The following is a 13856-nucleotide window of genomic DNA, read 5'->3' as shown; positions in this document are numbered from 1 at the left end:
GAAGAGATGAAAAACTAGCTCTTTTCTGAGTCTTCTAATTGTTGAATAGGAAATGTGGTGTTGGTAGGCCAGGAAGCTGTCATCACCATTCTTCATTACACTAATTGCCTTTAGATGAAATATGGCTTATTTCCTCTCTGTATCCTGCTCCCATTCATAGCTCTGCTACTTTGGAATAGCAGAGCTGTTGGGTCTGTGTTGGGTCAGGGAAGGCTTTCTCCTTTTTTCATCACACAGAGGGTATAACTGAAGTCCATGGCGGGTCACTCTCTCACCTGGATCCCACAGCCAGTGGGGGGTAGCCCAATGTCCCAGTGACTGACCTCATTTGCCACGGTGTCCCGGGAGCTGCCCTTTGCCCCACCCAGGCCCACCTACTCACTGTTGCTAATGCAAGCATTTCTCACTCAAACCTTTGTATGTTCTCTCATTACTTCTTTCAGTCCTGGCACAGCCTCTTGCTCCACATCAAACCCTGTACAATCGCTCTAGCTCCTCCTGGTCTCTCTTCCGTTTAATCTCCCTGCACCGCCCTTCACCAAAGATTGACATCGGTGTTGCACTTTGATACCTGATTATGCATGTGGATTGCACTTGACTGCTGCAGGAGATGCCAGCCCACTCAGGCCTGAATCATCTACTTTGGAGATTTTCCCATAGCACATAATGTAGTCCTGAGGCCACAGAAGAAATACTTCATGATAAAAGTCTCTATAGTCAGTATGCTGAAAGCATCCCTTTTCTGCATGTTTTCAGGCAGAGATGCTAACTTTTACATATAATGATATGCTATTGACTCAGTACACACATTGGAACCTCTCACATTCTCTCAGCCTCACCTCACCCCAACTGCCTCTGCAGCAGCCAGCCCTGCCTAGGCTTCCTCCAGGTTCCTTGTGGGGCAATCTGACAGCGCCTCACCTCTAGCCATGCCATGCACCTGCTGCTGCCCGCCCCTGGGCCTCTTAGATGCCTCAGCATAGGACTGTGCTTAAAGCTCACCACTGCCAAGGAACTGTGCAGGGGAATTAATAACCCCAGAATCACCACAACCAGAGGAAATGGTGAGCCTACAGTTAAATGCTTTCTTGTTTTCCCCAGGACAAACAGATTGGAGACCTTCTGAGGTTCCTGCAGGACTGAACATATGTTGCTATTGCAGTTCCCTATTTCACTCTGGTCTTTAATCCCATTTCCTGCCAGGGATCTCATCCCAGGTTCTGCTTTCTGGGGAACCAGGCTAAAACAGTTTATTAGTCTAGTTGCGCCACAAGAAGAAAACATCATAGACTGGGTGGTTTAAACAAGAGATACTTATTTCTCACAGTTCTGGAGGCTAGAAAGTCCAAGATCAACGTCCAAAATTTCAATTTTTGATGAGGATTCTCTTCCTGGCTTGCACATGGTTACATTCTTGTTGTGTCCTCAAGTGGCCTTTCCTACGTCACTACAGGTGGAGAGATGGCTCCCTCTTCTTCTAAGACCACTGATCCTATCTAGGACCCCACCCTTAAGACCTCATTAAACTTAATTAACTCTTAAAAGCCCTATCTCCAAATACAATCGCATTGAGATGTGGGGCTTCAACATATGAACTGGGGGAGGAGGATACAATTCAGTCTATAGCAGACACCGTTACTCAAAAATATTGGTTTGGTCTTTGTCAATAGACAGCTGAGAAAGGACCTCCAAGATCCCACCACCTTCCCTTTTTTTTTTTTTTTTTAAGCTCCCTCCCACCCCCCCTCCCCTTCTTATTTTTTAATGAGGAAGGTCAAGGTCCTATTTAGGAACCATTTTATGTTAGCTTGTTCTCACGGATATTAAATGTTTCTAGTGTTCTGCTGGTTATTTGAAAGACTACAGAACTACATTCTAGGCTTTCCTACTTACTAATTTAGCTAGATTAAGGGATGACCTAGAGCAAATAATTTTGCCTTTCCCGACGGTTTTTCTCAGCTATAAAGTGGGATAACCCAGCTCTTTTGCTGGGCTAGGGGATCCAAGGAGAAGGAAAGTAGGGGGTGGCATTTTAAAAAGGAAAGGAGCTCAACAATGGAAGAACCTTAGGGTACTTGGAGGGAAGAGCCGGGCGTACCCCAAAGACCTCCAATGGTTAACATTCCAGAGGAGAGGAGGTCCAGCGTGCTCCCAAAGCGCCTGGGTTCACAGCACAGCTCGATTTATTCTAAGCTGCTAGCTGCCAAACCCGTGGTGTTTACCAGAATCCGGGTGGTTTGCAAACCCAGATGTCAGACTTCCTGTCCCAGGGATTCTCAACTGCTCACCCCCAACTCCTATTCGGCCTCCCCTAGGAAAGAGAGAGGCTGCTGGAAGCAGGAGGAGCGTGCACGGGGTAGCCTCACCCCTCCTCTCTCCCCACCCCAAAGGCAGGAATTTCTGGGATGGGCAGATGGTCCACCTCCTCTTCCTCCTCCTTGCCCTAGCCCGAGTGGGTAGGGCGGGGAAAACCTCTGCAACTTCCCTGTCTCCGGCCCAGAGCCCCGAGCTCCCGCATACGGTCGCGGCAGGGGCTACGGAGTGGGTCGCCGGGACGCAGGGGCAGCGAGGCCCCCGGAGGGGTGGAGCACTTGGGGGGTGGGGGTTGCGGTCCCGCCCCCAGCACCGCATCCCCGCGCTCCCGCTGTGGAGCTGGCCGCCGCGATCGTCACCCCGGGCGCCCGGCGAGTCCAGTGGTTAGGGATGCTGTTGCTGCGGTCGCTGCCGCTGCTGCTTCTGCTGGGGGCGCCACGGAGCTTCACCGAGGGCGCGGCGACTGCACTTACCCCCGACCCGGTCCTCGAGTGGCAGGGTGAGTGTCCCCAGGGCCGGTGGGACCAGATCGGCACATCGCGGGGTGGGGTGGTTAAGGCAGAGGAGGGAGGGGTGAAGCTGGGGGCAGGGAGGCGTGAGCTGGTAAGGAGCTAAGGCGGCCGGATTTACACGGTAGCCGCGTCTCGGTAGTCCCGAGAAAGCCGTGTGGATGGGCCAGTCCTGCAGCCGGACGGGCTTTGCACCCCACTCTCGCCGCCCCACACCCCCCTCCTCTAGCCCCCGCATCCTCCTGGCGTTAGCGGGCGGCGAGGCGAGGGGCCTGGCCTGGGCTCTCAGGCAAAACTTGACTCCGCTCTCGCCCGGGACAGGCCGGGCACAGAGGGGTAGCAGATGTTTCAAAATGTAGTCTCCGAGAGTTGTTTATTTGGAAGGATCACCTCTCAGATAAATGATGGCAGAAAGATGTCTCATTTCATCCCCTCCCAAAGCAAGCTTTCTGGATGTGTGCCACCACTTGCCCAGTGGCCCTAAGCCAAGGCCTCTACCCCTCTGCGTCTGGGGAAAAGAATACTAAAGTCTTTTCTATTAATACCTTGCAGACCAAATGGGGGAGTGGAGCCTCTGTAGCCTCCATGGACCGTGTAAGCTGAGCAAATAACCCTTTTGGCTTCTCAGTTCCTCTCATCAGAGAAATGGGGTCTGTGATATCCAGAGGACCACCAAGGATTAAATGAGATAGTTTGTAAGGCATTTGGTGTGCCAGTGAGCCAGAGTTCCTTCAAAGTCACCACCCCCCCCACTGCCCCGCCAGCACAAGTGCACACTGGATCAATTCACCAAACATTTATTCAGCACCTAATACACATACGACTCATAAAAGATGTGCAAAGAGTCATGAGGAGAGGTTGTCCTGCAGGAGGCCTACTCTGGAGAATAACCGCATGGGTGCTTCTGAGGCAGAGGGAAGCTAGTGTCCAAAAGTGGAAGCCCCTGTGTGAAAGGAGGCAGGCAGGGCGATAAATAAACCAGGAGAAGCCTCCAGACAGCCTCCATCCTCTCTGCCTTTGGCAATAAGTTTGGAAAGGAGATAAAACAAGGTGTGGTCAATGCCTGTGTTTTTTGTGTTGTTTTTTTTTTTTTTTCTTTCTCAACATACTTTGCATACGTTTTTGAGATAATCTCACCTGGACTGTATTCTCTCGTACTCCCACAAGGCTTTATCTGGGACAGATTGAGTAATTCTTATTCTAAAATGGCCAAAGATCAGAGACCTCTTAACCCTCTTGGGAAGTTCAAAAGAAATGGTCCTGTGGATGTACATCTGACCCCAGGTATGACCCATCTCCACGAAGAGTTTACCATACAGTGCTTATTACTTTACGTTTAAAATGTGCCTAGTGATAGGTATCTAGAACAGGGCAGTAGCCCATAGGACAGAAGCTGGACTCAAGCCACACAGAGAAAATGCACTGGTGATCCTCTGAGCCAGCGTTAGCACTAATGAGCTAATCCCTACTATATGTAGCAGACCCAAATCCTGGCCTGAGATAGTTTCTAATCAGTGCCTTCTTTTTAGTGGTCAAGGACACTCTGAAGTTAAAACTATCTGCTACCTCCTGGACACTCCAAGTGACAGTTTGCATATCTGAAGGCCTTTGACATAGTTGGCAGAGAGATTCTTCAGATATGAAAACGCTGCTACTGGTGTTCATGGAATGTGGGTCTTGGAGACTGTGTGGCAATGAATGTACCAAACCTTGCACAGGCTCCCCTCCCTGACTTCAATCCCCCACATCAGTGACATTTCAAGTATAATCGGGATCGGTTTGAAATTAAGTGTTTCCTGTTTATACAAAGATGGAAAAACAAAATTTTAGCATTGGAAGGGACCTGAGACATTGTCTACTCCAGCTTTCCATTTTTCAGATGTGGAAGCTTTTACACCATGTTTTAAATCATGTTTTGGAGGTGCCTCGGTTTACTGTTGTGTTCCACATGTGCACCAACCACACTGACTACTTCTAGCTATGATTGGTATCCACAAAGCAGCCAGGAGAAATATGCATGCATTTCAGTTTTATATTCACTAATAAGGGGTATGTAATGCAAGGCAGATTGTACATGTAGTACTTTTTCATCTGAGTTGTTTAATATGTATTACTGGTTGATCCGATATGTATTATAAGCATCTCAGCCTTGGGAGGCTATTGTATTGACTTTTCAATCATTTATCAAGAATTTTGTGTTCAAAAATCAGTAGATATAGTGTCATATAATAGTTAAGTTCATGGTCTCTATGCCAAACGGTATGGGTCCAAATCCTGTCTGTACCATTGTCACCTTGGGCAAATTACTTAACCTCTCTGTGCCTCAGTTTCCTCATACATAAAAATGGAGGTAATAATAGTACTCACTCAAATGTTTTCCTTTGCTTTCAATATCACCACAACACCATCATCCTCTGGCCAATCCAGACTACTTTGACAGGTTGATAGTCCTTTAACAATTATATACTGTCCTGCACATGGCACTGTACTTGGCATGTCTGTGTTGGCTGTAACAGGGGCTTCACTGTGGTTCTAGAATCTGAGCTCTTCTAGTAAGTGCTGTGACTTGGTAACTTCATTCACTCAAGTACCCCCAATACTGGGAGGGCAGGTGGGAGAATGAAGAAGGGAGTAGGCACTCTGGGGAAAGGTGGACATAGTCTCTGTAGAGGTTGCTAAAGGAAATGAATGGGGGCAATAAAAGAATTTTAAAGCTATGTCGAGAGCTGAAAATTATGTGAAATGGCCCCAACCAACCTAATAATAGGAGAGTTTCATTGGCAGCACTTATCTTCCCAAGGACTGGAGGGGGCCCACAGCTGTTTAGTCCTTGAGGACGGTCAGGGTAGGTTATTCTGAATGACCGGTGACCAGGGGAAGTGGGGGTGCTGTTGAGCCTGAGGTCAAAGTTCATGACCATGGGGCCTATTTGGAAGAAGGATGGGAACTGGGATAGAGGGGTAGGGTCAACTCTTGAAATCCTGTGCCAACAGGAAGAGGGGTAAGGTGCTGAAGGCTTCACCTGCTCATTCACTATTTGTCAAGCACTGTATGCTTTATCTCCCTTCCTGGTTTGGGTTCACCTGGAAGCAATCCCTGAAGCATGTATTTATCTCAATGTAAGTAGTTTATTTGGGAGGTGATTGTAGAAGACATGATGAAGGAGTGAGGAAGTGAGACAGGGAAGGGAAGAAAACCATTATAGGCAACTGGGGCTCGATTTCACAGGAGTCCTTCTGAGTGACTGTGGAGAATGCAGTGGACCCAGTGAGGGGAAGGAAACCGAGGTATTTCTCCTCCACCCTCCACTCCTTACTAATGGAAGGTCCTTCCTGGGGGACTAATCTCCTGGTCTTTGGCCTGCATGGAGCAATGTCAGGGTAGGCGGTGTGGGTAGGGAACCAATGGAATCTGCTACTCACCTCCAGACTGGGGAGATAAAAATATGAGTAGGATATGTCCCCAAGAGGCTGAGAGTCCAGAGACAGATACAGAAACACAAACAATTATAAAACAGTGCAGTAGATGTTAAAATAATAAGGAAGGAGCAAAATTCTAAAGGGATACAGCGAAAGGACTGGCTTGAGGAGCTGCAGACTCACAACAGGGCATTTATTTTCCTAAAGGATAAGTAGGTAGTTGCCACATGGGAAAAAGGAGATAGAGCATTCTGGAGAAAAGTACAGAATGTGTGCAAAGGCAGTAAGCTAAAATTCTTTCTTGGGCTTTTTTGGATGGAGGAAAAAGGGCCCACTGAAGGTCACTCAGGCAAGTGTGAGGCTCAGGCCTCTGGCAACTGAGAACTGACCACTGAAATGAAGCAACTACTTTCTCGGTTTCTCTCTCAGGAGCTGCTTGTCCTGTTTGGTTCTCTTTCTGTGGACTGTTTTCTTCTGCTTCAACCTGCAGGACCTTTCATGTATAGCTCCCACAGCTTTTTTGGAAGAGTTGCCTAATTTTCTAGGAGAGGAATCTGGCCACATTCATCATAGCATGCTGGCCAGTCCCTGTGTTCTGCTCTTGAATTAGAGGCCTTCCCATGGCTAGTAGGATGTGATGGTGGTGTGAGATGCACACAGGGATCTGCCCTTCAAGGGCTGTGGATGGAGCAGATCCCCAGAATAGGGGTGTGGCAGGACAAGAAGCTGTGACATATCTGTATTTGGATGCATGCAAGAGATGAGGAAATGAAGAGTTTGGTTAGAGGCACTCTGCTGAAAGAAAATAAATTCTGGTTCGGTGAGTTGGTTGAGCAAATTCTCTGCTGAGAAGAGCCTCATGAGTCTGGACAAAGGGAATCAGGTCACACTTTTACGTTTAGGAATGACATGGTCAGTTTGGGACTTGAAGAGGGTAATTCTGGAGGGTAGCAGGGAGACCATCTGAGAGGTTAAAGTGATTGCCCATGAAGGAAGACATTAATGACCTGAGCTAAGTCAGTGGCAGCAAGAATGCTGAGGATGAAAAAGTTTGGATTCAAGAAATACAGGCTAAAAAGGAAGAAAAATAAAATTCATAAGCTTAGCAAAAGACACGAGAGAAATGGAAGAATAGGAGGGGCAGTGGTTATGCAATGGGAATAACAAGTTTTGGAGATGGATCCATTCTTGGTATGACCAGGTCCATGGTGTGGTTGTAGGAGCAGTCGCTAAAGTGGAGAACAGGTGAGAGAAGGTTCTTGGAGCAGAGGAAGTTGAGGAACCCAGCATCCATGGCAGTACAGACATATGTGTCTGAAACAAAAGTTTAATTAAAAAAAAATACCATTACCTAATACAACGTGCTGCTACTCATCTACTCAGTTCCATTCCATTTCATTTTGTAATGTGGGTTATGACACACTACATTGATATCATGACCCATTAATGAGCCATGATCTGTGGTGGAGAAAACACTGGGTCAGAGTGTTGGAGCATCTGTATGGAAATTAAAAGCATTGAGGTGGAGAGGACAACGGGGAGCCCACTGGCATCAAAGTCATAGCAAATGCAAGGAAGAGATTCAGGGGGTGCACCCTGGTGTTGAGGAAGGGAAGATGGAGTGCCATGTGAGAGAGGCTTCTGAAGGAGGATGATGAGAAGAGCCACAACCTAGAGACAGCAGTGGGGAGACACTGTGACCCTGAGATTTCCCCCATAGCTTTAATTTCTGATAAAAGGTAACAATGGCCCCTTGACAACTCCTAATAGTATCTTACATTTGGAGAGTGACTACTGTGTGCTATTTTTACATACATTAACACACTGAACCTTCACCATAGTGAGGTAGGTACTAATACCCTTACTATTACCCTTACTATTACCAACTATACCTGTTGTTCTCTGCAACTCCCCCTTTTCTAAACCAGTACTTCTACATGTAAGAGTGAATATTTTCATAAAACAGAAAAGCTACTGACTAAAAAAAAATTGTTCTAGGCAATTTCTACACCCCTGGGCAATGAGCCATTCTCCTAATCTGGAGATTTGGAATTTATATAAAAGCCTGATCAGATACTGGTTTAGCTGTCCTTCCCAGCCATCAGTCACTCCAACCCTCTGACTCTGTTTACCCATCTCCACTGTCTTCTCTCAGAATGTTTTCCACTTCATACTTTTCTCATTCTAGCTTCTCTGACTGGCTGTTTTCCTTACTAGTCTTTGAGAGTCAGCATAGACTTCCAGTTTTCCTGGTGCTTTACTTTTTCTCAGTAAGCTTCTAACAACCTCTTCCCATTCTTGGTTTCACAGTAACTGATATCACACAATGCAAGTTCCAAGCCAATGACCAGAACAGTTGAGTTGTGGAAAGCTCAGATATCTCCTCATTTCCCCTTCTTTTATCTAACAATTTGCTTATTTATATCCAGTTTTCTGAAGAAATGATTCCTTTGTTTTGCCTCTTCTAAACTCATCCCTATGCAATGAATCTTCATATGATCTATCAAAGTAATATAGTTGAGACATTTATAGATGCTTGCCTCCATTTTCTTTTAGAAATTATCCTTGAGGCACCTGGGTGGCTCAGTCAGTTTAAGTGTCCGACTTGACTCTTGATTTTTGCTCAGGTCATGATCTCACAGTTTGTGAGTTTGAACCCTGAGTCAGGCTCTATGCTGACAGAGTGGAGCCTGCTTGGGAGTCAGTCTCTCCCTCTCTTTCTGCCCCTCCCTTGTGTATGCTCTCTCTCTCTCTCTGTCAGAAATAAATAAATAAACATTAAAAAAAAAGAAGAAGAAATTATCTTTGAAAGCCTTTTAGGAGATGTTCCAATACAAAGCTAGGAACATAAATTATATTTCTTTAATTATTCAGAGTGAAAGGACATACAGTTCATAAAAGAAACAAAAGAATGAATGCCTTATAAATACTGTATTAAGTCATTTAGGGAAAAATATTTTATAAAGCTATTCAAGAAAAATGGAGGAATATTATTAAAATTTCTGTAAATTCAGTCTGTGATACAGAGCTAAACAAAACAAACAAGAAGTTTCTGCTTTCATGTGTGGCTACGTGATTTTTAAATTTATGATACTTTCCAGGCTACCACAGTTCCAAAGAAATATGTTAGCATGCAAAGCGAAATAAATGAGTCAGAGAAAGACAAATACTGTATGATTTCATTCATATGTAGAATTTAAGGAACAAAACAAATAAACACAGGGAGAAAGAGAGAGAGAGGCAAGAAACAGATTCTTAATTATAGAGTACAAACTGATGGTTACTAGAGAGGAGGCGGGTGGGGGTATGGGTGAAGTAGGTGATGAGGATTCAGCAGGGCCCATGTCGTGATGAGCACTGGGTGTTGAATATAAGTATCGAATCACTAAATTGTACACCAGAAACTAATATTACACAGTATGTTAACTAACTGGAATTTAAATGAAAACTTAATTAGGAAAAAAAAAGTAAATGATTTACCTAAAAACATATTCAGCCTCCCAGGTAATAAACTAAACACACACACACACACACACACACACACACACACACACACACAAAACAAGAAATATGCTAGTAAAAATGTTTTACTATTTCTGGGTTTTGGCATTCTGTTCTTGAGAACTTCCTTTTAATTATGAAAACATAAAGAGGAAATTCAAAGTGGTTATCTAACTGACAACATTGTCTTATTTGGCACTATCCATGCTCAACGTCAAGATTTGCTTTGCTTTTCTTAGCATTTAGAAAGTGATCATAGTGACTGCGGTAATCCTTATCAGAATCCTATGAAGCCAGTGCTATTATTACACCCATTGTACAGATGGCACTTTAGCTTCAAGCAGTTCTACCCTAAAAGAAATGCTCTGTAGTTTGCCAAAGTCTTTCCCCCATGGTGTCAGCGTTGTTCAAGTAAGAACAGGGTGGGCTTCATAGGCAAGTAGCCAGTGAAGACACAGCCCCATGTTCAGCAGGGCAACATACTTGGAGTTCAATGTTCTGTGGCTTTGGGTCTTGGAATTCTTAATAATTTTAACCTTTGAATTTGTGCTTTGGGCCTGAAGTCTCATGGGACAGTAGACCATGAGCCAGAAGCTAGAAGCCTCAGCTTAGGCTCAGTTCCACCTGTGTCACCTCCCTAGATCCCCTGGATGGGTTCTAAGCTGCCTGCACACTCCTACCCTCCACCCACTGTGCCAACCAGATTGTGTTTGGGTGACAGGAGGCCCAGGGATTGGTAGTGAACAGCCAGTATCATCTCAGGGAAGGGCAAGGCAGCAGCTGTCCCCACTGGGCTGACAGCACCCGGCGAGGACTGAGTGGGGAGCCTGTCATCTATTCCCAGTCCAAGGCCTGAGTGTGATTCCAGCACTTTCTGGCACAGATGTTGCAATCCCTCCTGAACTCATGGGAAGTGGAGATTGACTTGACTTCCTTGCCCCAGTCAAGGCCCCACATTGTTATTTTACTCTTGGCCCTGCAAAGTAGGTAGTCAGCCTGAATCAGAAGCATGGGGACTACTATGGCTTTAATTGTATATTTTGAAAATTTGCATGTTGAAGTCCTAACCCCCATTACCTCAGAATGAGACATTATTTGCAGACAGGGCCTTTATGGAGGTAATTAAGTTAAAATGAGGTGATTAGAGTAGACCCTAATTTAATATGACTGGTAACCTCATAAGAAGGGGAAATTGGGACACAGAAATATGCCCAGAGAGTAGATGATATGAAGAGGCACAGGGAGAAGACACCCATCTATAAGACGGGGGAGCTTGGACCAGATCCTTCTCTCACAGACTCAGAGGGAGCCATTCCTGCTGACACTTTGATTTTTTACTTCTACCCTCCAAATCTATGAGCCAATAAATTTCTATTAAGTCACTCAGTTTGTGGTACTTTGTTATCACAGCCCTAGCAAACGAGTACAGGGACTACAGTATATCTACCATTAAAAGTTGCTTTTGTTTTTGTGTTAATTTCTGTCTCCCAGTTAAGTAAATGTATTTTTTTTCCCTAAATGGGTATATTCTTAAAGCACCTAAGATGGAAATGCTTCTGATTCAGTAATGCCACATCATTTCCAGGGTTGTTTTGATTGTTGGTGGAGTTGTTTTCTGTTTCTGTTTGTTCTGATGACCTAGTCTTTGAATCATATCCCCAGGGCTTCAACATGCAGGCCTTTTTTTTTTTTTTTTTAACATGTATTTATTATTGACAGACCAAGAGAAACAGAGCATGAGCATGGGGAGGGTCAGAGAGAGGGGGAGACACAGAATCTGAAGCAGGTTCCAGGCTCTGAGATGTCAGCACAGAGCCCGACGTGGGGCTCAAACTCACAAACCGGGAGATCATGACCAGAGCCAAAGTCGGATGCTTAACCGACTGAGCCACCCAGGTGCCCCAACATGCAGGATTTTTTGAGGAAAGTTTAACTATGTTCTTACTGTGTCTTGCCTTAACTTGCTGTTTGTAGTGAGGCTCCCCAGTTACTGAGGTGGTATATTTTCAACACAGTATATAAGATGATAACAGAGCTGCTGTGAATAAGGATTTTTATACCAGCAACGTCTGTTAGGTACTTTTGAGTTAAAGACAAAATGATGGAGGAATAGACTAAAAGCTAAAAAGAAAAAAAAATGTTTTCAATTCAGTTGAAAAACTCATTGGTAACATACAGAGAGATACAGCGAAGAACTTCAGAAGAGATGAGATTTTTCTGTAAGGGTCAGCTACAGTTAGAGGAAGGGGCAGGAGGGAACCAGGGGAAGCAGGGAGTGGCAAAGACAATCTAAAAGGGTTAATCCACTTCACACGGGGGTTGGTAACAGGCAATTTGAATCCCCACAAAACTGGAGCCAAGCCAGCGGAGCTGATTAGCAGAGTTTCATGTTTCCCGCATGTGAGAAAGAGTATTATGTGCCCCATGGAATGGGAAGTGGTGATTTGGGAAGATTAGAGAGAAAGGGGGAGAGGACAAGTAAAAAGATTTAGGAAGTGGGATCCCATGGGCCTGTGGAGGTGGTGATTATCCAGGTTCAGAAGCTGCAGGAGAAATAAAGAACGCTGAAAATCAAGGACAGTGCTAGGGCAGAGAAAGAGACAGAAGTTCTGAGACAGGATAAGGCGATATTTTAAAATACATTTTACCTTTTAGTTGATTAATAGAAGGCAATTGAGAGGTAGCTACAGGCTTTGTTAGGTGCTGTCAGATTAAGAGACAAACACCAAATCTCAGATGATTTGGGATAAAATGCAATGTGCATGCAGAGAGAGCCAGGAAGGGCAGACACACCTTTAACTTTGTTCTCTGGGACTCTTTTTCAAGTACAATGCACATGCTGCAAGCATCAGAAATTCCTTGCTTATTGGTTTGCAAAGTCATATTAAGAATCCAGATTGTCTGCACCATTCAGCCATGAACAGAACTGGATTCAGCTGCTTACCACATCCTTTCGTGCTACAGAGTAATCTAAGTAAGGAACATAATCAGATCTGAATCCATTGTTCACTGGACAGGACAAACCCATATTTGTGTAGCTGGAAAAGGTCAATACATCTCAAGAGAGAAGATGCTTACCTTCAGATTGGTTACAGGGGAGAAATGCCCTCCCCACTACCTTCTGGACCCCTTCCATGTCTAAACTGAAATAGAATAGGCCCCCTCTTATTCACGGGGGATACATTCCGAGACCCCCAATGGATGCCTGAAACTGCAGATAGTACCAAACCCTATATATATTATGGTTTTCCCTATACATATTTATGATAAAATTTAATTTATAAATCAGGCACAGTAAGAGATTAACCACAATAATAATAAAATAAAACAATTATAATAAACTATAATAAAAGTTATGTGAATGTGGTTTCTCTCTCAAAATACCTCATTGTACTGTACTTACCCTTCTTGTGATGATGTGAGATGATAAAATAACCTGTGTGATGAGATGAAATGAGGTGAATGTCGTGGGTATTACAACACAGTGTTAGGCTACCTTCTGTTAGGTGACCTTCTGTTGATACCTCAGAAGGAGGATCGTCTGTTGCCTGGGCACGGTTGAGCTTGGGTAAATTGAAACTGCGGAAAGCAAAACGGAAGATAAGGGAGGAGGGGGGCTGCTGTACTGTCAGAACAGAAAGGGACTAAACAGATTCAAGAGATGATACAGGGCAGGGAGTGCATGAGCCCGGCACCAGCTGTGTGGGTGGATACAGCAAAAGAGCTTTAAACCCAGGGAAATGGGGTGGGAGATTGAAACTGGATTGCATTTGGCAAGCTGTGGCTTCCCAATAGCTAGTTGTCAGCATTGCACTTGATGTGAACCATGTATGTGAACTTTTCCTTCCAGTTCCCTTGACATGGAGGAGCATTGAAACCAACTTTCTATGTGTAGAAGGTTGGATTAGGTGACTGCTATCATGGTGGGCTTTATTGAATACCAGAAAGCCCTTTGCTTGCCTAAAATCCACCAGAAAAAGAGCTTCATTTTAGGAATTGTTGTTTTATTGTTTATTTCAAGTGTTTTTGTGTGAAAAGTACAGAAACCTCATGAAGTCTTAACACTTCAAACCTTATCTTATTCACGTACTACTTCAAACCTTCAGCCATTTCT

General features: G+C 44.8%; 1 protein-coding gene across 3 annotated transcripts in view; it reads left to right on the top strand.

Annotated features, from left to right (window-relative positions):
• Nucleotides 1–2292: 2292 nt before the first annotated feature.
• The window catches only part of PLA2R1 (phospholipase A2 receptor 1), a 119502-nt gene continuing 107938 nt past the window's right edge, over nt 2293–13856 (top strand). Inside the window, exon 1 of one of the 3 annotated variants that reach the window (XM_027055660.2) lies at nt 2293–2812. In XM_027055660.2, the coding sequence (XP_026911461.1) occupies nt 2704–2812 (109 nt within the window). In that variant the 5' untranslated portion in view covers nt 2293–2703. Of the gene's footprint in view, nt 2813–3766; nt 4107–13856 lie in introns of those variants that run through there. The other 2 variants (XM_015082931.3, XM_027055659.2) reach the window with 2 other exon arrangements.

This window comes from Acinonyx jubatus, chromosome C1 (assembly GCF_027475565.1).
Source record: "Acinonyx jubatus isolate Ajub_Pintada_27869175 chromosome C1, VMU_Ajub_asm_v1.0, whole genome shotgun sequence".
In the NCBI taxonomy this organism is placed as follows: domain Eukaryota; kingdom Metazoa; phylum Chordata; class Mammalia; order Carnivora; family Felidae; genus Acinonyx; species Acinonyx jubatus.
This window is presented reverse-complemented; position numbering and strand designations above follow the sequence as displayed.